At 54.4% G+C, this 26,811-nt stretch overlaps 3 protein-coding genes across 4 annotated transcripts in view; 1 reads left to right on the top strand and 2 right to left on the bottom strand.

Moving 5' to 3' along the window:
* The first annotated feature begins 17,332 nt into the window (after positions 1-17,332).
* LOC123803597 (protein FAM246B-like) lies at positions 17,333-19,008 on the top strand. Its single transcript, XM_045815184.2, has one exon. It carries the CDS (start codon positions 17,333-17,335, stop codon positions 18,047-18,049), a length of 717 nt encoding a protein of 238 aa, XP_045671140.1. The 3' UTR covers positions 18,050-19,008.
* A 266-nt stretch (positions 19,009-19,274) lies between these two features.
* Positions 19,275-23,566, bottom strand: LOC123803612 (carbonic anhydrase 15-like). The gene is made up of 8 exons (XM_045815212.2): positions 22,258-23,566; positions 21,967-22,002; positions 21,144-21,314; positions 20,410-20,570; positions 20,235-20,327; positions 19,912-19,978; positions 19,642-19,808; positions 19,275-19,536 (listed from the first exon to the last, which is right to left on the bottom strand). The coding sequence occupies exons 1-8, from the start codon at positions 22,322-22,324 to the stop codon at positions 19,285-19,287; spliced, it is 1,014 nt and encodes a 337-aa protein (XP_045671168.2). The 5' UTR covers positions 22,325-23,566; the 3' UTR covers positions 19,275-19,284.
* Positions 23,567-23,598: 32 nt separating this feature from the next.
* Positions 23,599-26,811, bottom strand: part of DGCR2 (DiGeorge syndrome critical region gene 2) — an 89,503-nt gene continuing 86,290 nt past the window's right edge. For both annotated transcript variants that reach the window (XM_045815210.2, XM_045815211.2), the window contains exon 10: positions 23,599-26,509. In XM_045815210.2, the coding sequence (XP_045671166.2) occupies positions 26,253-26,509 (257 nt within the window). In that variant the 3' untranslated portion in view covers positions 23,599-26,252. The remainder of the gene's footprint in view (positions 26,510-26,811) is intronic.

Here is a 26,811-nt window from a genome sequence, read left to right as displayed (position 1 = left end):
TCCTATTATGGCACTGGGCTCAGGTTCAAGGTCCAGAATCTAAATCCAGTATCTAAATCAGGTACAGGTGCAGGTAAGGCTCCTCAGGCGCAGTTCTTGGTTTGACTTGGAGTGTGACTTCTCTTGATCTGAAGACCTGCAAATGGGGGTGGGGGGATTGGGTAGCCCAGTGATGGGTATTAAGAAGGGCACATGTTGTAACAAGCACTGGGTGTTATACGCAAATAATGAATCATGGAACTCTATGTCAAAAACTAAAAAATAATTTTTAAAAAGAGTCCTTAACCACTTTACACTAAAAAAAAAAAAAAAAAGAATGACGACCTGCAAATGAAAGAGATACATTAGCTGCCCTCTACCACCCAGCATTTGATGGAGGGACAAGCCTGGGATAAGTGCAGTCAACGCTACCATTCTGATAAAGAATGGGACACAACATTCACCATAGCGACGAGATGACCATAGGGATTCTAACATCCAGCTGAACACATGTCATTTCTTGATTAGGGTCCGATCCCGCTCCCTGGTCACAGCTGAGTGGTTCTCTCAGCCTGCTTTCTGCCCATAGAAGTTTGGGGATCCAAAAACATCTTTTCATTTTGTTCTTTCTATGTCCCTTTAAGTCCAAATTTATATCAGAATTATATCATTCTTTTGAAAAACTTTGTGGGTCTCTTACGTATCGAGTAATAAATCCATTTTTTAGACAAAAGCCAAGCGCCTAAAAATCTCGACATAACCCCTTTCTACCTGGGCAGCATGTAAAGCTACTGTGGGACATGCCTCATCAATCTTAGAAATCCTATTGTTTAACAGGGAGGATATGCAAAGCACGTCTTTAGGGAGGCCTTTTGCGGGACCCCAACTGAATTCTTAACAAAAGGTTTCGCAGCCCATCTCGGCTTCGTCTTTACCATGAGACTGCGTTTTCCTGACAGTACCCTGGATTTGATCTGAGGCTCTTTCTTACCTTGAGACTCCTCTGCTGGCTGGAAAAACTGGCCGGGGCCCTTTACATCTCCTGCCAATGCTACTTGAAAACGAAGCAGCTCCTTTACCACTTCATGCCTCTCCTCTCTCCTTCTATTGTGCACAGCTAGAGTCCAGGCAGCACCTCCAGCACTTGCTGAAAATTGCCTCAGCCAGATCCATGAGTCCATCCAGTATATTTGCTGTTCTCCACTTTGCCAAGGTGACGGTTTTGCCACATGTTCTGCCACTACGTACTAAAGGTTCCATTCCTCCAGGTTCCAATGACACATTCTTTGCTTTCCTTCAAGTCCTGAGCCGTAGCCTCAAGGTCCATCGTGCTTCTGCCTACTGCTCAATCCCCAACTCAATATCACAAGTCTTCTGTCTCATGAGTTAAGGAAGCACTCTGCTTGCAGATACCAAATTCTGTTCTGCTTATTCATGCCACGTAACACTCCACCCTCAACTTCTTGGTGTAAAATCTCCACTGAAGGAGACTCACGCATTCTCTGGGTCAAGAATTTGGACAGGGCATAGCAGGGCTGGCTTGTCTCCACCCACAAGTCCTGGAGTTTCAATAAGGATAACTCAGACGGCTGCAGTGACTCAAGCGGGGAAGGTGGGAAGGGCTGGAGACTTCCTCACTCATGTATTGGAAGCCTGGGCTGGGATGACTCAACAGCTGGGTTCAGCCGGAATTGCCAATTGAGCATTTATGCATGGCCTCCTCATGGGCTTGTTCTCACCGCATGAGAGTTAGTAACACCACAGGAAGCATCAGAACAGAGAGCATTCTAAGAGAACAAGCCAGAAGGTGCATGGCATACATGGTCTATCCTCCAAAGTCACATAGCCTCCCTTCCATCATATCTATACACTGAAGCCCTCCAGATGCAAAAGGAGGGCACAGAGACTCCATCTCTCAATGGGAACGGTCTCAAGGAATTTGTAGCCATGTTTAAACTTCCACACAGGTGAAGGCTGTGTCCTCTTCTATGGAACCTGTGCTGGCTTTGTGACTTGCTTTGATCGACAGATTGTTCAGCTCTAAATGAGTGCAGGGTATATTGCTCGAGAAAGACCACATATTAAAAGAGAGAGTACATGGGAAGAGAGGCCACACGGAGGAGAACTAAGGGTCCCAGCCAATAGCTAGCCCAAGGCTCCAACGTATGAACGAGATGACTTAGACCTTCCATTTCTACCCAGCCACTGGCTGAATGCAGCCAAACCATTCCTGTTGAGTCCTGCTCAAATTTCTGACCCACACAATCATAGGTGAAAAAAATGGCATCTGTTTTCAGCCACTAATGCTTGGGTAATTCAAATAGTATAGCATCATTTGGTGTTCTGTTTTTTCTATTTTGATTTCTAAATCATCTCAATAAATTCTAGAAAAGAATTTGATAAAATTAAACATCCATTCCTGATTTTAAAAGACTGGTTTTTAGGGGTGCCGGGGTGGCTTAGTTGGTTGAGTTCTGGCTCTTGATTTTGGCTCAGGTCATGATCTCAGTGTCCTAGGATCAGCCCGGGTTGGGCTCTGTGCTTAGCACAGAGTCTGCTTGGGATTCTCTCACTCTCCCTCTGCCCTCACTCCCTGCTTGCACTCTCTCTCTAAAAAAGGGGGGGGGCAACCACCTCTTAGTAAGCCAGGCATTGAAGGATGCTTCATTAACTTGAGAAATAATATCTATTTTTTTTTGAGAGGGGTGGGGAAGGGCAGAGGGAGTGGGAGAGGGAGAGAGAATCTTAAGCAGGCTCCATGCCTAGCATGTGAGCACAAGTTGGGGCTCAGTCTCACAACCCAGAGATCATGACCTGAGCCCAAATCAAGAGTTAGATGCTTATGGGGCACCTGGGTGGCTCAGCGGGTTAAGTGTCTGCCTTAGACTCAGGTCACGATCCCAGGGTCTTGGAATCAAGCCCCACATCGGGCTCTGTTTTCAGTGGGGAGTCTGCTTCTCCCTCTGCCCCTCCCCCTGCCCATGCGCTTTCTCTCTCTCTCAAATAAATAAATAAAAATCTTAAAAAAAAAAAGAGTCAGACACTTAACCAACTGAGCCACCTAGGCACCCCAAGAATATCTATTTTAAACCAACAGCTAGTATTACACCTAATGGTAAAACACTGGACGAATTTCCATGAAAACTGTAAATTAGACAGAAAATCTGGATAAAATCATTATCATTTTCCATTATTTGAAAGTTTCAAGTGCCCGCAATAAAACTCAAACACAACAATGAGGCTTAATACTGGAAAGTAGAAAACAAAATTATACTTTCAGATATGTGACTATGTAACTAGAAAATCCAAGATGATGACCTTAAAATGATTAAATATAGATAACTCTTTTAAAATTTATTTTTATTTTTTAAAGATTATTTATTTATAAAAAATTTATTTATTTATTTATTTGTCAATTTATTTATTTGCTCAGTCCCAGGACCCTGGGATCATGACCTGAGCTGAAAGGAGATGCTTAACCGACTGAGCCACCCAGGCACCCCTAGTTAGATAACTCTTGAGTTTGCCAATTAGTAAAGAAATACAGAAAACAACAGTTTTTTTTTTATATTCCAGCAATACCTCTTGTAAAATATTGCAGAAAAGTATATTCATTTGCAATAGCACCAAAAACGTAAAAAAAAAAAACCCAAAAAACCAAAAACCAAACGCCCAACTCTATTCATGTGTAACAAATCATGCGAAAGCTTAGCAGCTCAAGATGATGATTACTTCTGACAAAATTGCAGTGGACCGTGCAGTTCTCTGCTCTACATACATCAGCTGCCATATTCTGGAGCTTCTACTGGGCTGGAACTTCCACGATGGCACATTCACATAACTGGTGATGCTGCTGGTCTGCTAGCATGTTAGTGGAGACTGTTGACAGGCACCATATTGTCTCCTAGCTTCTCCAGCAGGCTTGGGCCCTCACATGACGACTGGTTTCCGAGAGGGGGCGCCAAAAAGTAAGCATTCCAAAAGACTCCTCCACAAGTCCTCTAATAACCTAATCTCTGAAGCCCAAAAGCATCACTTCCATGCATTCTATTGGTTGAGTCAAAAGACAGCAAGAAAAACAGTGATAACAGGAGGAGTGAAACATCTTCAGACATCTTTATCACACAAAGAAATAGAAATCTTAACAAAAGGGGGGAGGAGTTAAGATGGAGGAGGAGTAGGAGACCCCTTTTTCAGCCGGTCCCCCGAGTCGAGCTGGATAGGTACCAGACCAGCCTAAACAACCACGGAACCAGCCTGAGACGCAGGAAGATGCATCTGGATCTCTACAAATGAACATCTCCAGCGCTGAGTATTGAGGTACGAAGCGGGGAGCCATGAAACCGCGCACAGATATCGGAAGATAAACGGAAGGGGGAGGGAGCCGCCGCGTTTGGGCGCCGGGAAGCGGTAGCCACCTGCACGGGGGAGCGGGCGGGCTCACGGACGGCACCCGCAAAACAGCAGACTGAGACCGTGAGCCGGGTGCGCGCCACCAGGCATCTCGCGGATCACCGGAATCCCGGTGCGCTCACTGGATCCAGACTGAGACCGGGAGATCCGGGAGCGCGCGGGGCGGCTGGCGGCGTTAGAAACACAAAGGACAGAGACGCGCCGGCCCTGGAAGTGAGGGCTGGGACGCCGGGTGTGGGGCGCACATCCCGGGACGCTAGGGTTGAGCAGCACCAACAGAAACAGAGTTAAAGTGGCCAGAACATCAGTGGAGAACGGGCCGCAATCCCTCTGTTCCGTGACAGAGGCTGAAATTCGGCCGCTGCTGCTCTGACTCTCAGAAGAAGCACAGCAAACCGCCAGGGAAAGCCGCCAGAGAACAAAAGCCTGGAAATACCGGCTCAGGGAGTGCCCATCCCCATCCCCCCTCGCAGGGGACGCCGAGACTCTACCCAAACAGGGCTGCCTGAGTATCGGCGCAGCAGGCCCCTCCCCCAGAACACAGAAGGCAGGCTGAAAAATCAAGAAGCCCACAACCCGGGTGCCTGGGTGGCGCAGTCATTGAGCGCCTGTCTTCGGCTTAGGGCGTGATCCCGGCGTTCCGGAAAGGAGTCCCTCCTCGGGCTCCTCCGCTGGGAGCCTGCTTCTTCCTCTCCCACTCCCCTGCTTCTGTTCCCTCTCTCGCTGGTTGGCTGCCACATAAATAAATAAATAAAATCTTTAAAGAAGAAGCCCACATCCCTAAGATCCCTATAAAACAAGGGGCACGGCCTGGGACCCAGTCAATAATTTGGGCTCTGGACAACCCCGCAACCTCTCTTCATCAGAATGACAAGAAGGAGAAGCCCCCCCCAGCAAAGAAAAGACGGTGAGTCTGTGGCCTCTGCCACAGAAATAATGGATATGGATGTAACCAAAGTATCAGAAATGGAATTCAGAGTAACGATGGTCAAAATGATGAGTAGAATTGAAAAAACTATTAATGAAAAAGTTACTGAGAATATAGAATCCCTAAGGACAGAAATGAGAGCGAATCTGACAGAAATTAAAAATTCTATGAGCCAAATGCAGGCAAAACTAGAGGCTCTGACGGCCAGGGTCACAGAAGCAGAGGAACGAGTTAGTGAATTGGAGGATGGGTTAATAGAGGAAAAAACGAAAATAGAAGCTGCTCTTAAAAAAATCCAAGCCCACGAATGTAGGTTATGGGAGATTACTGACTCAATGAAACGATCCAATGTTAGAATCATCAGCATCCCCGAGGGGGTGGAGAAAAACAGAGGTCTAGAAGAGATATTTGAACAAATTGTAGTGGAAAACTTCCCTAATCTAGCGAGGGAAACAAACATTCGTGTCCAAGAGGCAGAGAGGACCCCTCCCAAGCTCAACCACGACAAACCTACGCCATGTCACGTCATAGTGCAATTCACAAATATTAGATGCAAGGATACAGTATTGAAAGCGGCCAGGGCAAAGAAATTTCTCTCGTACCAAGGCAAAGGCATCAGAATTACGTCAGACCTGTCTACACAGACCTGGAATGAGAGAAAGGGTTGGGGGAGCATTTTTAAAGCTCTTTCAGAGAAAAACATGCAGCCAAGGATCCTTTATCCAGCAAGGCTGTCATTCAGAATTGATGGAGAAATAAAGACATTTCAGAATCACCAGTCATTAACCAATTGAGTAACCACGAAACCAGGAGATATTAAAGGGGGTTCTATAAAGGTAAAAAGGCCCCAAGAGTGATACAGAACAGAAAGTCACAGCCAATACAAACAAAGACTTTACTGGCAACATGGCATCATTAAAATCATATCTCTCAGTACTCAGTCTTAATGTTAATGGCTTAAATGCTCCCATAAGACGCCACAGGGTTGCAGATTGGATAAAAAGAAATGACCCATCCATTTGCTGTCTACAAGAGACTCATTTCGAACCCAAAGATGCATTCAGACTGAGAGTAAGGGGATGGAGTACCATCTTTCACGCAAATGGACCTCAAAAGAAAGCTGGTGTAGCAATTCTCATATCAGATAAATTGGATTTTAAACTACAGACTATAGTTAGAGACGCAGAAGGGCACTATATTATTCTTAAAGGAAGTATTCAACAAGTGGATATGACAATTATAAATATATATGCCCCCAACAGGGGAGCAGCAAGATACACAAGCCAACTCTTAACCAGAATAAAGAGACATATAAATAAAAATACATTAATAGTAGGGGACCTCAACACTCCACTATCAGAAATAGACAGAACACCCTGGCAAAAACTAAGCAAAGAATCAAAGGCTTTGAATGTCATACTCGACGAGTTGGACCTCATAGATATATATAGAACACTACATCCCAGAACCAAAGAATACTCATTCTATTCTAATGCCCATGGAACATTCTCAAGAATAGACCATGTTCTGGGACACAAAACAGGTCTCGACCGATACCAAAAGATTGAAATTATCCCCTGCATATTCTCAGACCACAACGCTCTGAAATTGGAACTCAACCACAAGGAAAAATTTGGAAGAAACTCAAACACTTGGAGACTAAGAACCAACCTGCTCAGGAATGACTCGATAAACCAGGAAATCAAAAATCAAATTTATGGAGATCAATGAGAATGAAAATACAACAGTCCAAAACCTATGGGATACTGCAAAGGCAGTCCTAAGGGGGAAATACATAGCCATCCAAGCCTCACTCAAAAGAATAGAAAAATCTAAAATGCAGTTTTTATATTCTCACCTCAAGAAGCTGGAACAGCAACAGAGGGACAGGCCTAATCCACGCACGAGGAAGCAGTTGACCAAAATTAGAGCTGAAATCAATCAAGCAGAAACCAGAAGTACAGCAGAGCAGATCAACAGGACTAGAAGCTGGTTCTTTGAGAGAATCAATAAAATTGACAGACCACTGGCAAGACTTATCCAAAAGAAAAGAGAAAGGACCCAGATTATTAAAATTATGAATGAAAAAGGAGAGGTCACGACGAACACCATTGAAATTGGAAGGATCAGTAGAAATTTTTATCAACAGCTATATGCCAATAAACTAAGCAATTTGGAAGAGATGGAATCCTTCCTGGAAACCTATAAACTACCAAGATTAAAACAGGAAGAAATTGATTTCTTAAACAGGCCAATTAATTATGAAGAAATTGAGTCAGTGATAAACAACCTTCCAAATAACAAAACTCCAGGCCTGGACGGTTTTCCTGGGGAATTCTACCAAACATTCAAAGAAGAAATAATACCTATTCTCCTAAAGCTATTTCAAAAAATAGAAACAGAAGGAAAGCTACCAAACTCATTCTATGAGGCCAATATTACCTTGATCCCCAAACCAGGCAAAGACCCCCTCAAAAAGGAGAATTACAGACCGATTTCCCTAATGAATATGGACGCCAAAATCCTCAACAAGATACTTGCTAATAGAATCCAACAGTACATTAAAAGGATTATCCATCACGATCAAGTGGGATTCATACCTGGGATGCAAGCGTGGTTCAATATTCGCAAATCAATCAGCGTGATACATCATATCAACAAGAAAAGACTCAGGAACCATATGATCCTCTCAATTGATGCCGAAAAAGCATTTGACAAAATACAGCATCCTTTCCTGATTAAAACCCTTCAGAGTGTAAGAATAGAGGGTACATTTCTCAATCTCATAAAAGCCATCTATGAAAAGCCTACTGCAAATATTATTCTCAATGGGGAAAAGCTGGAAGCCTTTCCCTTAAGATCAGGAACACGACAAGGATGCCCACTCTCGCCACTATTATTCAACATAGTACTAGAAGTCCTTGCAACAGCAATCAGACGACAAAAAGGGATCAAAGGTATTCAAATCGACAAAGAAGAAGTCAAAATGTCTCTCTTCGCAGATGACATGATACTCTATATGGAAAACCCAAAAGAAGCCACTCCCAAACTATTAGAAGTTATAGAGCAATTCAGTAACGTGGCGGGATACAAAATCAATGCTCAGAAATCAGTTGCATTTCTATACACAAATAATGAGACCGAAGAAAGAGAAATTAGGGAATCCATCCCATTTACAATAGCACCAAAAACCATACGTTACCTTGGAATTAACTTAACCAGAGACGTAAAGGACCTATATTCTAGAAACTATAAATCACTCTTGAAAGACATTGAGGAAGACATAAAAAGATGGAAAGATATTCCATGCTCATGGATCGGAAGAATTAACATAGTTAAAATGTCCATGCTACCCAGAGCAATCTACACTTTCAATGCTATCCCGATCAAAATACTGAAGACATTTTTCAAAGAACTGGAACAAATAGTCCTTAAATTTATATGGAAACAGAAAAGGCCCCAAATCTCCAAGGAACTGTTGAAAAGGAAAAACAAAGCTGGGGGCATCACAATGCCGGATTTCGAGCTGTACTACAAAGCTGTGATCACAAAGACAGCATGGTACTGGCACAAAAACAGACACATAGACCAGTGGAACAGAATAGAGAACCCAGAAAATGGACCCTCGGCTCTTTGGGCAACTAATATTTGATAAAGCAGGAAAAAACATCCGGTGGGAAAAAGACAGTCTCTTCAATAAATGGTGCTGGGAAAATTGGACAGCTACAAGCAAAAGAATGAAACTTGACCACTCTCTCACACCATACACAAAAATAAACTCCAAATGGATAAAAGACCTCGATGTGAGACAGGAATCCATCAAAATTCTAGAGGAGAACATAGGCAGCAACCTCTACGACATCGGCCAAAGCAACCTTTTTCATGATACATCCTCAAAGGCAAGAGAAACAAAAGATAAAATGAATTTATGGGACTTCATAAAGATTAAAAGTTTCTGCACAGCCAAGGAAACAGAAAAACTAAGAGGCAGCCCACGGAATGGGAGAATATATTTGCAAAGGACACTACGGATAAAGGACTGGTATCCAAGATCTACAAAGAACTTCTCAAACTCAATACACGAGAAACAAATAATCAAATCAAAAAATGGGCAGAAGATTTGAACAGACACTTTTCCAATGAAGACATACAAATGGCTAACAGACACATGAAAAAATGTTCAAAATCATTAGCCATCAAGGAAATTCAAATCAAAACCACACTGAGATACCACCTTATGCCAGTTAGAATGGCAAAAATAGACAAGGCAAGAAACAACAATTGTTGGAAAGGATGTGGAGAAAGGGGATCCCTCCTACATTGTTGGTGGGAATGCAAGTTGGTACAGCCACTCTGGAAAACAGTGTGGAGGTCCCTTAAAAAGTTAAAAATTGAGCTACCCTATGATCCAGCCATTGCACTACTGGGTGTTTACCCCAAAGATACAGACGTAGTAAAGAGAAGGGCCATATGCACCCCAATGTTCATAGCAGCAATGTCCACAATAGCTAAATCGTGGAAGGAGCCGAGATGCCCTTCAACAGATGACTGGATTAAGAAGTTGTGGTCCATATATACAATGGAATATTACTCAGCTATCAGAAAGAACGAGTTCTCAACATTTGCTGCAACATGGACGGCACTGGAGGAGATAATGCTAAGTGAAATAAGTCAAGCAGAGAAAGACAACTATCATATGATTTCTCTCATCTATGGAACATAAGAAGTAGGAAGATCAGTAGGGGAAGAAAGGGATAAAGAAAGGGGGGTAATCAGAAGGGGGAATGAAACATGAGAGACTATGGACTATGAGAAACAAACTGAGGGCCTCAGAGGGGAGGGGGGTGGGGGAATGGGATAGACCGGTGATGGGTAGTAAGGAGGGCACGTATTGCATGGTGCACTGGGTGTTATATGCAACTAATGAATCATTGAGCCTTACATCGGAAACCGGGGATGTACTGAATGGTGACTAACATAATATAATAAAAAATCATTAAAAAAAAGAAAAAAGAAAACCAAAATAACTCAATAGGAAAATGGGCAAAAGTCATGAACAAGCATTTCAGAGTCAGGATGATAAATGGTGAAAAGATGCACAACTTCACCAGTACTGAAGGAAACACAGAGTAAAAGCACAGTGAAATATCAATGATCACTCGCTTGATTAGCGAAATATAAGAATCTTGTCAGGATCAAGTGTTAGATACTAGTGACTCAACAGAGATCCTCACATACTGCTGGTGAGGGTAGGAATTCATGAAAAATTTGGCATTTTCTGCCATACTTACGTGGTCCTACACCAGGTCCACACCCCAATATATTCCTGTGAGAAATTCTTGCTTATGGGTCCCAGGGGACAGGTAAAAAAATGTGCATAGAAGCACAGTAAGTAATAGCAAAAACCATGACTGATTCAAATACCCATTGACAGGGGCACCTGGGTGGCTCAGTCGCTAAGCGTCTGCCTTAGGCTCAGGGCGTGATCCCGGAGTCCTGGGATCCAGCCCTGCATCAGGCTCCTCCGCTATGAGCCTGCTTCTTCCTCTCCCACTCCCCCTGCTTGTGTTCCCTCTCTCGCTGGCTGTCTCTCTCTCTGTCAAATAAATAATAATAATAATAATAATAATAATAATAATAATAATAATAAAAACAAACACCCATTGACAGGAGAGTGCACAAACCACCTGGAATATTATACAGCAGTGAAAAAGAACGAACACCAACTCCACCCCAGCAACCTGATGAATCTCAGAAGTAATGTTAGCTGTAGAAGACAAGACCCACAAGAGCACACGTGGTATAACGCCATTGTTACGTCACTCAAAGACAAGCGAAACCAAACGACACACTGTGTAGAGATACCTACATACAAGATACATATAAAAGCCAGGGAAACACGCAATTCAGCACAGCAGGTGCCTTTGGAGAGAAGGAGAGGAGTCACTGGTGCTGGAGCAATTCCTGGGTTGGGTACTTGATGCTTTTAGCAGACACGCATGTCACGTAGTATCTTGTGTGTTATCATACATGACATTAAACATATAATAAAGAGAAAATTTATCTCCTTCAAACTGAATTTTGAGACAGAAAGGTGTAGGGGAGAAACTTTGATGTGGGTGTTAGTTACAAGGGTAAACAGATGTCTGACATGAGCTAGTTCAAATTCTGGAAAGCAGTCTACACTCATAGTCCCTTCTCTCCCTCATGCCAGACTCACGAAAGGACTCAGAGGGGGCTCAGTGGGGTGGGTGGGGGGTGGTAAGGGCTCCCCTCCTGTGACATGTGCCCTCTTGTACTGCCCCCAGTCCATCCCCCCAGTCCTGACACCACCTCCCTGCATGAATACCACGCCCAACTTCTTCCGCCTATGCAGCCCAGGCCCGCACCCTGACACCAACCCCCCCACTTTTTACTCTCCATCCCCTCCCCTGCCCACCCCATCCCATTGGGGAACATTGAGGGTGAGGGCAGAGAGCCTGGCCAGGGCCAACTCCAGGAGGGGCGGGGAAACCCTAGGACTGGGCTGAGCGAGGACCCTGCCCTTCCTCAGGCCATCCCAGGCAGGGGACACTAGAGACACAGCCAGCCCTGCCATGAGCACCCCCAGCCCTGCAGGCCTGGAAAGAGCAAAGCCACACTCAATGCCAAGCCCAGTGCAGACACCTTCATTCACTGAGAGTGGATTTATGCCGTGCCTGCTGTGTGCCAGGCACTTTTCAGGACCTTGAAGATGCAGGGGTGTCCCTGCCCTATTGGAAGTCAAGTCCAAAGAAGGACAGAGACCAGAGACGCCACATTCCAGGAGGAAATGCAAAGCTTGGTGATTGCCAAGTAGGCAGATGCAAGGGCAGCATGGAGAAGGGCCCCTGGGTCAGGGCAGGCCTTTCTAGGAGGCCGCGTGAACTGTGACCTGAGGCAGAGGAAGCAGGACGTGCAGGCCCAGGGGTGAGGTGCTGGCATGGGGAGCAAGAGGAAGCGGGTCACTGAGGGGGCAGGTAGGACCCTGAGGCACGCAAGACCCCAGGCTCTTGCAGGGGTGAGGCGGGAGCTCGTGGGGAATGTCGGGCAAAGGTGGGTCTTAATCAGAATTAGGTTGATCTGGGGCACCTGGGTGGCTCAGTTGTTAAGGGTCTGCCTTCGGCTCAGGTCATGATCCCAGGGTCCTGGGATCGAGCCCCACATCAGGCTCCCTGCTCTGCTGGAGGCCTGCTTCTCCCTCTTCCACTCCCCCTGCTGGTGTTCTCTCTCTCGCTGTGTCTCTCTCTGTCCAATAAATAAATAAAATCTTAAAAAAAAAAAAAAAAGAACTAGGTTGATCAGACTCCCCCTGAGAAGACAAGGGTGAAGCCCGAGGCCTGGAGAAGTGAGGCAGGTGGGGGTATGAGGGTCCAGGGGGATGGCATGGGAGTGAGAGGTGTCTGCCAGGGTCTGGGGTCACCAGGAGGGCGTGAGTAGGAGAGCACAGCCAGCTGTGTCAGCGCTGCTAAGAGAAGAAAAATGCCCTCTGGCCACAGGGAGGTGAGGGGACCCCAATGGGGCAGGCTGGCCCAGCCCTCAGCCCTCCTCACACTCCCCTATACCAGGAATGACGAGATGAGGGGTCATTCCAGGGACCAGCGGTTGTGCGGATGGTCCTGACGTGCAGACCCCAGCCAGCTGGCAGAAGGGGAGCCTCTGAGGAGCCCTGTGTGGCCAGAGAGTGTCCCTCAGAGGCGGCCCTCCTCACTGTGGTCCATGCAGACCCTCTCGCCCCCACTGTGGGTGAGGGAGGGAGGCATAAGCGGTTAAAGGGTTCACTTGCCCAGGTTGTACACCTGGGGGGTGGTTGGGAACCCAGAAGGGTCCCACTGGGAGCCCAGGCTGGGCCCGCAGGGCACACAGATGCTGGCGGGCCTGATGCCCCAACTGGGGCGGGTTGGGAGGCTGGAGGCCATGGTCTGGACCGGTCAGAGCCACCCCAGGCCAGGTATTCCAGGGCTGCTGACGCCAGGATAAGGCAAACAAGGTCATTATCAGGCAATGAGCTCATTACTGAGGTCAGGCAAGGTCATTACTAGGTGGTGAGTTGTCCCCCGCAGAGCGCCTTGCCCCAGGTCAGCTCCTAGGGAATGCCTGGGTCGTCAGAGCCACCAGGAGGCCAGGGATCAGTTCCAGCGCCTCGTAGCCAAGCGGTGTTCCGGGGGCAAAGCGTGCCCGCGTCCAGTCCCCACAGGAAGCTCCGGACCCTCGGGCCTGTTCTTTAAATGAGGAGCTACCTGCACTCAGACCTGCTCTTCACGCCACAGGCCTCCCTGTGAGCGCCTCCCAGCCTCTGTCACCGCCACCCTCACCATCTCTTGGCCAGCAAAGACCGCTCCTGGGCTCTGACAGCTGGGAGCATGAAGCAAGGCAACACGGGCCGCCGGAGCTCTGTGGGCCGGATGAGCTAGAGGCCAGAACGGCGCCTTGAGCAAGGGCCCAAGCCAGAGCTGCTGGCTCAGTCTACTGAAGCTCCACTACATGGCCCGCACTTTGGGGCCCAAAGGTACCACAGCCTTCCCTTCCCAAGAGCCCTGGGGCCAAGGCCCAGGCCCCAGCCACGCCCGGGCCCTAGTCAGTCTGGCTCCCGCGGCAAGCGGCACAGCCGGCCTAGAGAATGGGTGGGCACCTGTGCTCTCGAGTCCGTGCTGAGGGCCAGGGTCCGCGACCAGACAGGGAAGTAGGCGGCCCACACCCTAGACCCTCGGCCTGCACTGCCCACTCCAGGCCCGGCTCCCAGGCTAGCCCCCTCTCCCAGGCTAGCCCCCTCACCGCCCAGGGTGGCTGGTGGCTCAGGGCAGACCATACTTCCCGCTCCCCCTGGGGGTCCCCCTCCCCACACAGACCCTCAGAGCCAACACGGAGGGACTCCCCACCTGCATCTCCATGTGCCCCCCTTCACGGAGAACCGGGCTGGGCCAGAACTTGGTGTGCAGACAGTCGCGGAGGGAGACAAAGACCGCCGTGCCCTGACCACTCATACTCAGTTCTACCTCGTGGAGTTGGTGGAGGGAATGGCCTGGGCATCTGCATTTCCAGACACTCCTGTGATGACGGTGAGGCTCCCCTGCCCCTCTGAGGCCACCCGGGCCCTCCGACATACAAAGCCTGCCTGGCCCTGCCCACTGAACTCTTTCCTGGCTCCCACCGCCCTTGGGCTTTGGAACATAAGACCTTCTCTCTGGGTGGCTGCCTGGGTTTAATGGCAACAGTGCAAACGTGAGGCAGTTCAGTGACGCAGAGGCTGCCCCCCTTCTCCAGGCAGAGGCAGAGCCCCAGGCTTTTCCCTCCTCCCAGACCCTGAGTTAATCAGTGGCCAAGCCCGCTAATCGCCCAACCCAGCCTTGCAGAGGGGTCTACCTGAATGCACAGAGCCCAGATGGGGACAGCTCCCAGAGCTGGTGGCTTCCCCCAATCACAGCCAGCCTCCCACCCCAGCAGACCTGGCTCTGGCCCTGGGCACACAGAGGGCGCCAGAATGGGGAAGGAGCTGGGCCCCGCACTGGGCCCCAGTCAGTTCCTCCGTGCAGGGGGGCTGGGCAGGCTGGGCTGTGAGGATATTCTAGAAAGCATAAGAACCAGAAAGCAGGCCTGTGTGCCGGTCCCCCGGCCCAGTGAGTAGCTCTGTTCCTGCTTCTTCCCCCATTCCTTCTGAAGCTACCTCTGTTCTGACCAGTGAGCCTAGGCAAGGGCTCCCCAACCTATCCCCTCACCTCCTGTCCTCAGCTTCTGCTGACCCCTCCACCTGTGAAGCTCAGGCCAGGGTCACCGCAACCTGTTTCTTGACTATTGCTGCACTTGACCTCAGGGGCTCAGGGTCATGTGGACCACAGCTGCCTGTTCACCCCTCACCAACACCTCTGCAGCCCTCCTCAGGGCTGGTCGGCGTCCCTGGGGCCTCCCTTCCCGCTCTGCACTCGCTCCTGTGCGGTCTGTCTGCCCATGACTTTGGGACACTCTGCCACCAGCCATGACCTCAGATCTGCCGCACCTGCAGGACCGTGAGCTCCTCACTGCAAACACTGCTCCTATCACATCCCTCCATCAGCCTCAACAGTCAGAAAACTGTGCAGCCCCTGTCTCCCTGGCAGCCCAGCCCCACCCTTCCTGGCTCTCATACCACATGGCAAATCTGGAGTCTGTCCACCATCACCCCCTCCTCCGCTCCAGCCTTTCCCAGCCTCCCTGCTGTGCCCTCACCACGCATCTGGGAAGCCTCCTCCATTTCATAGGTGAGGCTCAGAGGAGGCAGAGCCCCTGGGTCACACAACCTGACTCCAGCAGGCCTGGGGAAGGAGTCCAGGGCATTTTGGTCTGCAGTATTTTAATTACTGAGGGGAGGGAGGCAGGAGTATGGTTAACGAGGCTCTAGGGACCCGCAGAACCAGATGCTGGAGGTCCCAGGGGGTCAGGTGACTCAGCAGGAATGGGGGGGTCTGTGGGGTTTGACGGAGTGTCAAATTCTCGCCTCCCTTTGCACCTTCCAGAGAGGCTGCAATGAATGAATGAATGAATGCGATCCAGAAGTCTTCATGGTGGCCTGGGGCCAAGGCTGCCAAAGAACAGGGCTGGCAGCACCCTCAGCGACACACACACACACACACACACACACACACACACACACACACGGGCACAGAGCTACGTAGCGGCTAGGCCCCTGTGGGCTCTGGGGACACAGGTCCCCGCCCAGCCTGGATTCACGCCAGGCCCTCCCTCCCCACAATTTGCTGGGGAGGCCCCCAGGGCACCCAGAGTCCTAACTAGCCCCAAGGGTTCAGTGAGAGCATCACGCTGGGCAGAGGGCTACTGCCCACAGGGCACTGCCCATGACCCTGTGATGGGCACAGGCGGGTTGCATGGGTGAAGGCACCGGGGTGAGGAAGGACGGAGTACCGCAGTGGGGAGCACCCACACAAGTGGAAAAGGTGCCAGGGTCAGGAGAGCCAGCAGGCATGACTACAAGGGTCTTCAGTGCCAGGCTGAGGAGGTGCACGGGCTGACCAGGGTGGGTGGTAGAGGCCCTGCCCTACCAGGACCCTCAGCCCCAGACTCATTCACTCATCTACTCCTGCATCCATCATTCGTCTGTTTAGTACCTCTGAGAACTGAGTGACCCAGTCGCCCTGGGCTCAGGGCCCCTACTGTGGATCCAGGCGGACAGAAAACAGAGCGCGGCTTAAACATGCTATGGGCCAGGGGCCTGAGTCACCTGCTGGGGCCAGAGTGGTCAAGGAAGCTGTCCTGCAGAGGTGGAATGAGTGGGAGCAGCCAGGCAAATGGTGTGTGGGGGCATTCCCAGCAGGAGAAATGGCCTGACTAAAAGGCCCAAGGGGTGGAAATTGTTGGGTAAAAGACACGGCCAGGACACAGTGTGAGGTGGGCTGGGACATCCAGCGGCTCCCTGAGGACTGGGGCACAGCAGAGAGCCACCCAGACCCCTGAAGAGCCTGAATGGGGGTGCCCACGCAGAGGACGGATTTCTGCAGCTGGCGGGGGGGGGGACGGGGATAATAGCGGCCTGGACTATGGTATGGAAGTGGGGGCCCTAGCCAGTGAGGAGGACTGGGGCAGGCGGGTCCATAATTAACCCCTGCCGGTGATGGGGACAGTAGTTTATAGTAGAGGGTGCGAGCCTGGTCCCTGACTCTAGTCTGGGCGCCTAGGCTTCTGCAGCCTTCATTCCACGTCCTGTCACGCCCTGCCGTCCGATAGAGCCGTCCCTGTGAGCAGATCCAGCACACTCAAGCCTGCCTGCATCGACCCGCCGGGGTCCCCTGGGGCTCCATCCACGCGGTCCCCCCACCCCTGCCCTACTGGAGTTCCCCGGGCCCCAGGCCAGATCCCCCGAGGCCTTGGTCGTTCCCACAGCCATCCCGGGGGCCCTCTCCACGGAGCGTCGCCGGGGCCCCAGCGGTCGCTAGGCTGCGGGCTGGGGCTCCCGACCAGGCCCGGCTCCGGTGGCGGTGGCGGCGGCGGGCGGCGGCGGCGCGGATGGCGGCGGAACCCGGGCGCCCGTGGGTCCAGGCGCGCAACGCGTACGGCGCGAGCGAGGCGCTGCGACGGACCGTTGGCCGCCGGCGGGACCACGGGCCGCAGCCCAACGGGCCGGGCCCTGAAGAAGCCCGCGCCCCGGGCCGCCTGGCTCGCCTGCGGGGCCAGCTCCGGGCCGAGGCGGCAGCGCGGGCCGACGCGCCTCGGCTGCTGCGGCTGGTGGAGCGCGCGGGGGCCGCGGCGGGGGAGGCCCGGGCGCCGGGGGCAGTGGAGCGAGCCGACGCGCGCAGCAGCGGCTCCGTGTGCTCAGTGTGCGGGGAGCCGCGCGGCGGGGCCACCTACCCGGCGGGCGTCCTGGAGGTGAGCGAGCGGCGGCTGCAGGAGGGCCTGGCGGCTGTGCGAGCCGAGCTGGGCGCGGGGCTGGAGGCGCTGCGCGCGGAGCTGCGTGCCGAGCTGGACGCCCTGCGCGAGCTGCTGCCGCCGCCGCCGCCGCCGCCGCCCGCCCGCCGGGAGCCCCGCGCCGCCCCCCGCGCCGCGCCCCGCGGCCCGTCCCTGCTGCGGGCGCTCGGCACCATGAACGCCCTGGCAGCGGTGGCGAGGCCCGCCGACGACGCCCCGGACGGCCCTGCGGACGGCGGCGCGAACCGGGCCCCCGCCAGGAAGAACTTCAAGAAGACGCCGGTGCCGCCCGGGGCCCCGCAGGGCGGCGGGGATTGAGGGCAGCCCCGCCGAGGGCTGCCAGGACCGGGTGCTGGAAGGGCCCTCGGGCGATATATTTGTATGGACAGATCCACCACCCTCGTGGATGGAGAAGGGGCCTCAGACGCCGCCTGCTAGCGCTGCGGCTTTGGGATGCGGGCGTCGGGACGCGCAGAGGCTCGGGACTGCCGGGGACCACGTCTGAGGAGTGCGGATGGCTCCGCGCAGCCGGTGATCGCGGCCGAGCCTGAGTCTGGGCAGGAGGAGGGGTGGAGCCTCCCCTTGTGGCCTTAGAGCTGCAGAAGGGTGTGGGTCAGGGGTGTAGCAGCCTCGGGAGAGCCTGGGGGAGAGCCCAAGGGTCTGCCTCAGGGGAGGATGTTGGTTTTTTCCGGTGCCGTGGTTTTTGGTTTTGTTGTTTGTTTTTCTTAGGGGTCTTGGGCCGGAAGCAGAGCTGCCAAGCACTGAGATAGTGTGTGACCCACACATTACTCAACAGACGTTAGGGACACGCGGGTGGCTGGGACGTTGTCACCTGGACACAGCCTCAGTCAGGGCAATGACGCCCGGATGTACGACCGCAGTCCACAGGGCATGAACTGGACAGCAGCTTGACCCTGGCCAGCTTCACTCTACTGACAGACCCAGCCTCTCACTGGACAACATTGCCTGGCACAGTGGCATCTAGTCTTAGCTTCGCTGCGGACAGTGACGCCAAGGACACGTCACCCTTCACTTAGCCTCACCACAGGCTCTCCAGCAAGTGTCACCCTACACTGAGGCTCCACAGCCTAACTTTCCGGTGTCACCTGGGCGCAATTTCACTAGCTGTCCTTGTCACCAGGACGCACTCACCTAGCACAGCCTGCAGCAGAGCCTGGAACCAGTCCGTTGAAGTCACCCTTTAGCCCGTACTGTGGCCTGGGGTCAGTCAGCCAGCTTGTTTTTTTCAAATAAAATGTGTAGTCTTAGATTTTAGCAAGTGGTGTTTCTACGACCTGCGAGTTTTTCTCCTTGGAAATGGGGGCACCTTCTCCCTCTCAGAGGAATCTGAGGAGGTCTGGGTGTTCTGGGTGGGGGTCTGGGACTGGTTGCGATGGGATGGGGGAGGGTGGCTCGGGGGTCTCCCTGTTGGGCGGCACACCGAGGCCTCAGCGGGGCTAGGGCAGGAATGCGGCCTCCGTGGGAGAGGCGGTGCGCTCCCACCCCACCCCACCCCGCAAGGGACGCGAGGGCAAGGTCACTCTGAGCATCGTTTATTGCGGGAAGGGGTCGAATCTGGCTCCTAGGGGCTCTGGCAGAGCCACAAACAGCCCCAGGCCTAGCAGAGCCCCGCGCACACGGGCTAGGGGCGGCGCGGGGCCCGAAGCTGCCGCGCGGATGGAGGCGCCGGGAGAGGCCGAGACCCTGCGCCCCCCGAGAGGCTGCTGCGGGCGGAAGTTGTCCGTGAGCGGCGCGGGGCTCGAGCCGGGGAGCCCGGCCTGGAGCACAGTCTGGAACTGGGCCACCTGAGGGTTCGGGGCAGAGACAGGTCAAGACGTGGGCGGCCCGGGGCGGCGGGGGGGAGGGAAGGAGGAGGGCAGCCCCGTCCAGGGAAGGGGTGGCGGCCCCACCTGCGCGCGCCCGATGGGTACCGCGTCCTCGAAGACCGTCCAGACGACCGCGGGCTGGCAGCCGGGCGTGGTCAGCGACCCTGAGTAGCGGTAGTAGCGCGAGAGGCGGGAGGCACCCGGCAGCAGGGAGGCCAGCGGGAAGGTGGCCGCCAGATTCACCGAGACCCCTGGGCGGGGGAGGGGAGGCGGGATTGGAACCGACCTCCTTGTGCCCGGCCGCCCCGGCCCCCAGCAACCCCCAGCCCCGGCCGCGACCCCGTGGCTCCTCACCGCGCTCAGACACGTTCTTCAGGCCCGACACAAGGGCGGAGAAGTTGGCATTGTCAGTGTCCTGCTCCTGGGGAGGGGTCTCCAAGTGAGAGAGGCTCTGAGTGGACGGGCCTCCAAAGGGGGAACTCTGAGGGGATCTAGGGGAGACTGTAAGTGGCTCCCAGTAGCTGGGAGACCTCTGGCTGGCCCCATCCTCCCACAGAACCCTTTAAATCCTACAAACCCTATGCACTCCTCCAACAGCCCCACCCAGACTGGACAGGCCCACTCTGCCCCCTTTGCAGAGCACAAGAAGTCACAGAGCTCCTTTGTCCCTCCCTCACCACCAGCAGCACCGCCAGCACCGCCAGCCCGTCAGGGTGACTTCGAGCCTCCTCCAGGCTCTGGTGCCTGGTGTTCATGTGGATCACGTGCATCTGGAGAGGCACAGATCATGAGAGGTACCAGCTGCCCCTTCCACGGGGCTCTCCCACCACCCTACCCCATGCCCAAGCCCACCTCCATGGGGCGGCGCTGCCCATCTAGGCTGTGCTCTGAGCCTGCTCGCCCAGGGCCCCCCCAGTGGAAGTGCAGCTGCAGTGCACGGTAGGCAGGCAGGGGCAGCCCCGCGCCCCGAATCTCCAGGCGGCTCTGCGGGCCAATGTCCAGGCGGAGCAGCACTGAAGGTAGAGGAGCGTGTGACTCTCTCTTTCCTCCCACCTGCCCACCCGTGGGCTATTAGAGCCCAGGGTGCCAGCACAGGTCCCCTTCGGGCCAGTCTGCTCCCTAGCTAGGCTTCCATGGAATCAGGACCTCATTTGGTATCCAGGCCCCTCTGTGGGTCAGCAGACTGCAGGGGAAATAATCCACCCTGCAAGGACGGGGGAGAGGGTGGCCCTCCTGTGGCTGGAGTTTGGACCCATCACAGCTATGTGTGATATGGGGGGGTTGTGATGACTTCTGGGGCATCCTGGTGCTGGGGGGGGGGGCTCTGACTTCTGGGAATGTCCTGACTCCCGGTCCTAGGGGGCAATGGCTGATTGCTATTGTTGGGGGGGTCCTGACCCCTGTATATGGGGCTTCATGACCCCCGTTGAGAGTGTCTTTACCAATGTGTGTGGCCGTTCTGATGCTGACTGTGGAGATTTTGATCCCTGTGTGTGTGGGGGGGTGGGAGGGTGGGGAGCAGTAGCTCCCACTCCCAGGGGGTTCCTGCTCCTGTCTGTGGGGGGTCCTGGTCCCAGGATACTGACCTGTATGGCCATCATTTTCCAGGGTCCATGGGCCTGGAGGTGCTGAGCTGTAGCCTTGGAAGATGAAAGGTCCCAGGGTGGGGTCCTGCTGGACCAGGTGAAGGTCAATGTTGATGGGGGACTGGGCTGGGCCCCCACAGGCAGGGGCCATCTCCTTCCAGTGGGTGGGGCCTGAGGGAACAAGGCCAGGAATCTGTGGGGGCGGTCAGGGAGGCAACTTGGGGGTACACAGAGGAAGACAGTGCTCCTTTGCACACATACACAGAGAATTACCCAGCCTGAGGAAGTTCATCCCTGCTCACCCCATCCCACACACACCTAGACAGGCCACAACTGCCTCACACACCCTGCTGACCTGAAAGGACCACAGTGTTTGCGACACTCTTACGCAGGCTGGCACCACCCGGTCTGGACCATACTCTGACACACAGTCACCTGCAGGGAGACTGCCCCACAGGGAACGGGGGTGGAATGGTCTCCTGGCATGACGGTCCCGCGCCCACACTGGGCGCCTGTACCCCCTGCTCGCGCATGGGCTGGTCACACCAACAGGCTCACGGGCCCCACCGATACGAACAGCTTGGCACACGTGGAAGGATCCAGGTCACACCAGCAACAGACCTGGACACACATGCAGGGGGACGGTCACGCGCATGCCTTCTGGTGCCCAGACAGCCCCTGCGACCCAGGACTCCAGACAGAAGCCTGCAGAGACCACAGCAGCTCAGCATGCCACAGCTTTTGGGTCACACTAGCACCAGACTGTCTAGTGGTCACAGGACAAAGACATCCCACACAGCCTCACACGACACTCTGTCCTCACCACACTTCGGGTCCTGGGAGTCGTAGCACCAGGTGCCTGTGGATAGTGGACAGGGGACTGAGATGAGGGACAGCCATCTGAGTCCTCTCTGAGCTCCATCCCAGTCAGGGTCCAGGAATGGGGGTGCAGGGCTTAGGCCAGAGGAGGCTAGCACAGACCCTGCTCTTCTGTCCCAGACCCCAATATCTCCTCCCCCAAGGAAACCTCCCAGTGGCAGGGCTTAACAGGGAGAAGGGGGAGCTATGAGGAAGTGTTGATTCCTGAGCAGAAGGGCAGGGTCCAGGTGCTCACCTTCTGGGTCCCCGCACACCACCAGTGGCACGGTGAGGAAGGCGAGTACCAAGCCCAGAGACTGCATGGTGCAGCAGCCACAGACTCCAGAGGACTGGAAGGTGCCAGAGGACAGTGGGGCAGGCGAGGCGGCTGTTAGTGGGGTGGGCTAGGGGCGTGGCTAACTGTGGGCTCACTGGCAGGCCACTGCAGAGAGGGTCCGAGGGGGCGGTGTCCAGGCAGGGCCACCAGCAGGAAAGACAGAGGTCTGAGATCAGCAGGCACCGCCTCTGATCCCAGAGCTGCGGCCGTGTGCCAGCAACAATCGCTGGCATTCACTGAAGCGAAGTGCTTTAACCGGACTCTCAGTGAATGGGCGTGACGCTAGGATGCCCATTTAAAGATGAGGAAATGGAGGCTGGGGACCGGGAGTGACATGCCAAGGCCACCGAGCAAGGACAGCAGATCAAGGAGGAGGGCACCTTGAAACCCAGTGCTCTTGACTTTTGAGGCTGGGGTGGGAGGGAGTCTTTCCTCTCTGTTGTGGGCCTGGGACCACTCCCTGCCCCATAGCCTCTCTTGTACAGGTATCCCCCCTGTACACCTGGGGCAAGACCTTCCTTTGGGGGATCACTCCACCATCTGGGAAGCTGCAGCTCTCCCACGGCCCTGACCCCAGGCTGTGGCCTGAGCCCGTTCCCTCAATTCGCTCTCCTGGAAAAGTGGGGCTGATTTCTCTGTCCCTTGGTGTAACTGGGAAGGTGACAGTTTGGAAAGAGCTCTGTATCTGGCAATGTGTGTGCCTGTGGACGTGAGCACGACTGTGCCAGTGGGGTGAAGGGAGGGTGGTGGGGTGGGGTGATACCTCTTTCCAATCTCCAGAGGGCCAGGCTCTTCCCACTTTGGGGAAGCGGTGCTGTCAGCAATGCTGATGGCACTCAGGACCCCTCATGACCCCAGCAGGTGTGTTCAAGAATGAGGGACCTGTCCTCAAGGCTCCTATCCCCATCAAGGGGCTCCCTATTTCTTTCCTAACCCTGGCCCCTCACCCACCCAGCCCCTGGGCCCCCAATGCCCAACCTGGAGCCAGTTGCCAGGAATGCTGGGTTAGGAAGGTGAGCACAAGGACCCGTCTGAGGTTGAGTCCCCTGGGCACCCCTTTGTTCTCCACCACAAACTGGAAAATTACTGAAAGGGCCATAATCGGAGAGCAGAAGCAGCAGGGGCATCGTGGAGTGCTGCGTCTGGTCTGGCTTGCACAGACCCCTTCATCCGCCCATCCCCACCACGGGGTCACACAGCCCCGACTTGGCTGGAGTCTCTCGCCCCCACTTGGGTCACACCAAGGACTGACCACGCCTCTTCCAGAACACAAATTTATTTGGCATTTGGATGAAATGGTTCTCACAGCATCTTAAGAAAAGGATTAGTGCCAACCCAACCAAAAATAAACCCAAACTAAAAACCCTTAGTGAAAGGAAAACATAAAAAACAGGCATAGAGACAATGTACAGTTTCAACTCCTTCCTCCACCAGGGAAGTCAGGACCTGGGGGAGGGGCCCCTCCCGAGAGCTTGGCCTGTACCTCTGGGGGCCCAGTCTCTCACAGGAGCACCAGGGTCTTCGCTGGGGTTGGCCTCGGGATTCTTCATCAGACCATGGAGCACAGTCAGATCTTAGAAAGGGTGGCAACCGGGCAGGAGGCCGAGGACCCCCAGACAGACCCCAGCTCCCGCCTTGTTCCCCTCACAACCACCCTCCAGGGGAGGTCAGCTCCTGGGCGCCAACTCCTGCAGACACAGCAGGTGGGGGTCTGGAGCAGCACTGCTCATGGGCCTTGGACACCAGCGGGCTGAGCACCCTGGTGCTGGGACAAAGCCCTGGCCAGTCCGGAAGCAGGCCCACCGTTTCTGGTCACTCCCTCCTCAATGCCTCCTGTGTGCCTGACTGGCCCCAGCAGTCCTTCAGTCCCCACAGGGAGCTCCCCAGTCCCATGCACCTTGTGCCACTGCCTTGCCCTCCACACATGGTTCCGAGGCATGGGCCAGAGACATGGGAGTTGTGAAGGACTCTCAGCTGTAGAGGTCAGGCCCCTCTGTGCTCCGCTGGGGTGGTCACTCCAAAGCAGACACGCTCAGGACACTCACCTGGCACCAGTAAGACCCGTGACTGCTGCTCCAGCCCTCAGCTGCTCTGAGCCCAGCACGCTGGAGGCACAACACGCTTCCTGCTTCGTCTTCAGCAGCCAGTGTGGGGATGCCATTCTCAAAGGAGCAGCCCTTGGCAAGGGGAGCTCAGGCCTGCTTGGCATGCAGCCCGCCTGCCTGGGGCCTGCCTCCAGCACTCTGGATCCTGTGAGCCTGGACAGGCAGTTCAGAATTTACACCTCTGGCCGGCTCGGGGGATGAAAGTTGTGTAGGGCAACTAAAAAATCTCATTCCATACTGGAAGAACACAACGGGTTTCCAATGGGAGAGTGTGAGAACGTGCCACCGAGGTCTGTCACCACAAAGTACCCACTTCTAGTCAACCCTCTGGTCACTGCATGCTGGTCTGGAAAGGCTACACGAGGCACCAGGAGCAGGGCTCCATGCTCTCAGCCAAGGGGCGGAGGTGCCAACCTGGCCGTGCCTCAGTGCCACCCAAGACGTCACGGCTGGCCTGGGAAACTGGGGCCCCACGCCCGAGTTCTGGTGTACCGCCACCACCTGCAAAACCTGGACACATATGTACACACACACAGACACGCGCACACACAAAAAGAAAAGATCCAGACATTCAACGTAGAAAAGATATGGATGTGCTGAAAAATCGCACAGAACCCGCTTAATCTCCAAACCTCAGAAATGCTAAAAGCCCCGTGTCAGGAGACCACTGCCCAGGAGCAGGCAACAGGGTCCCTTGGTCCAAAGGCCCCTGGGCAGGGTACCCCGCACCCCGAGCTGCTGAGGAGCATGGGAAGGCGGCATGCGGCCACTGGGCACACCGCCCCAGTGGTGACAGTGTGCAAGTGGACTTTCAGGAGATGGACACAGCCGAGGGCATTCATTTCAGCCACCCCTCCCCACAAAGAAACAACCCTTTATGGCGCAAACAAGATGGGGTGGGGGACAGGCCAGGCCCAGGGACAAATTCGATAGGAGTGGGGGCTCCAGAGGGTAGCAGACAGGAGCCGGCTTAGCCCCCAACCCCCAACGGAGGATCCGGGGCCAGAACACTCATGCGTGGCTAAGGGCCTTGGCCCAACTCCAGGGCTGCCTCTTGGGGGGAGCCATGCACAGCAATGCTGGGGAGAAAAAAGACAGGGTGGGGCCAGGGCCTCCTGGCACAGAACTGGGCTTCGCAGAGCCCAGCTGGAAAGACAGAGTGAGAGTTCGATCTCCTTCCAGGATCCCCTTCTCAGGGCCTCGGGCACCAGAGGCCCAGGCCAGCCCCTAGCCCAGGGCAGGGTCACCCCTGATGTTCACAGCTGGGTGGGCGGGGGGGGGAATCCTCAGAGCAGTCCCTGTGTAACCTCCAAGGCCGTCTAGCCTGAGGCAGACCAAGCGCGGACAATACTGACAGGGCACAAACACAGCAGGTGCGTGGCTGCGCCCCTCCCGCCGCCGGGGCTCAGTGGCTGTTTGGCAGGCTCCTCCGGATGGCATGCTGCGGCGAGCAAGCCCCCCAAAGCCAGGTGTGGTCTGGCCCCTGCCCACAGTGCCTTCTTTGTTCCCTACTTCTGAAACGTGTGGTCCGAACGAACTTCGTCATTCTTCTGCCATTTGAAAAGAAACAGACAGGGACCCACAGCTATGCATGTTTCTGGAGCCCTCCAGGAGACCCGGTGCAGGGGTCTGCTCCTTTGGGAGGCCAGTGTGGTCTGTGTGTGCACACGCACGCCATCAGTGGGTGTGCGGCCATGCGGCTGGGTCCAGGCTCACTCAGGGGCCCTGTAAGTCTCCCACGGGGATCAAGGTTTTCTTGACAGCAAAAAGGTGCTCTCCACCCGTTGGGGCCGTGGGCTGGGCCATCCTCTACACCACGGTACTGAGGGAACTGCGGCTATGGCGGCTGCCCCCCGGCAGCGCCTCTGTGGCTGGGGTGCTCCCGATCTGGCCAGGGTCAGGGGGCACAAGCAGGGCACTGCTGCTGTCAGCCGAGTCTTCCAGGTCTGCCAGAGAGGCCCCTGCGGTGGGCAGAGGGTGCTCCAGGCGCCGGGGTGATGCACCGTCACCGCTCCCATCCCCTGGGGTCGGCGGCCTGGCCTCTGCTGGCTCAAAGGCATCGTCGTCTGCAGCGAGACAGAAGGGTGTCAGCAGGATGGTGGGTCTGGCACAGGGGAAGAGGGTGGGCTGGGCAGAACCAGGGGACATTCCTCCTGTCTGAATGCTCCCACGATGGTAGGGCTGGGGGGGAGCTGTGCTTACCCCTCCCTTTGCCACCTGGCAAGGTGCGAGGTGCAGGGGTACAGCTATGAGCAAGCCATGGTGTGCGGTGTTGGGGGACATGCTTTGACAGTCAGCAGAACAAAGTCAGGGGAGAGGGAAAGTCCTCTCGGACTTGGTGGGAGTCAAAGCAGGGTTCACGTGACAT

This window comes from Ursus americanus, chromosome 30, assembly GCF_024610735.1.
Source record: "Ursus americanus isolate L20-20 chromosome 30, mUrsAme1.1.p, whole genome shotgun sequence".
NCBI classification, from domain to species: Eukaryota; Metazoa; Chordata; class Mammalia; order Carnivora; family Ursidae; genus Ursus; species Ursus americanus.
The sequence above is the reverse complement of the archived record's forward strand: the minus strand, read 5'-3'. Positions and strand labels throughout refer to the sequence as shown.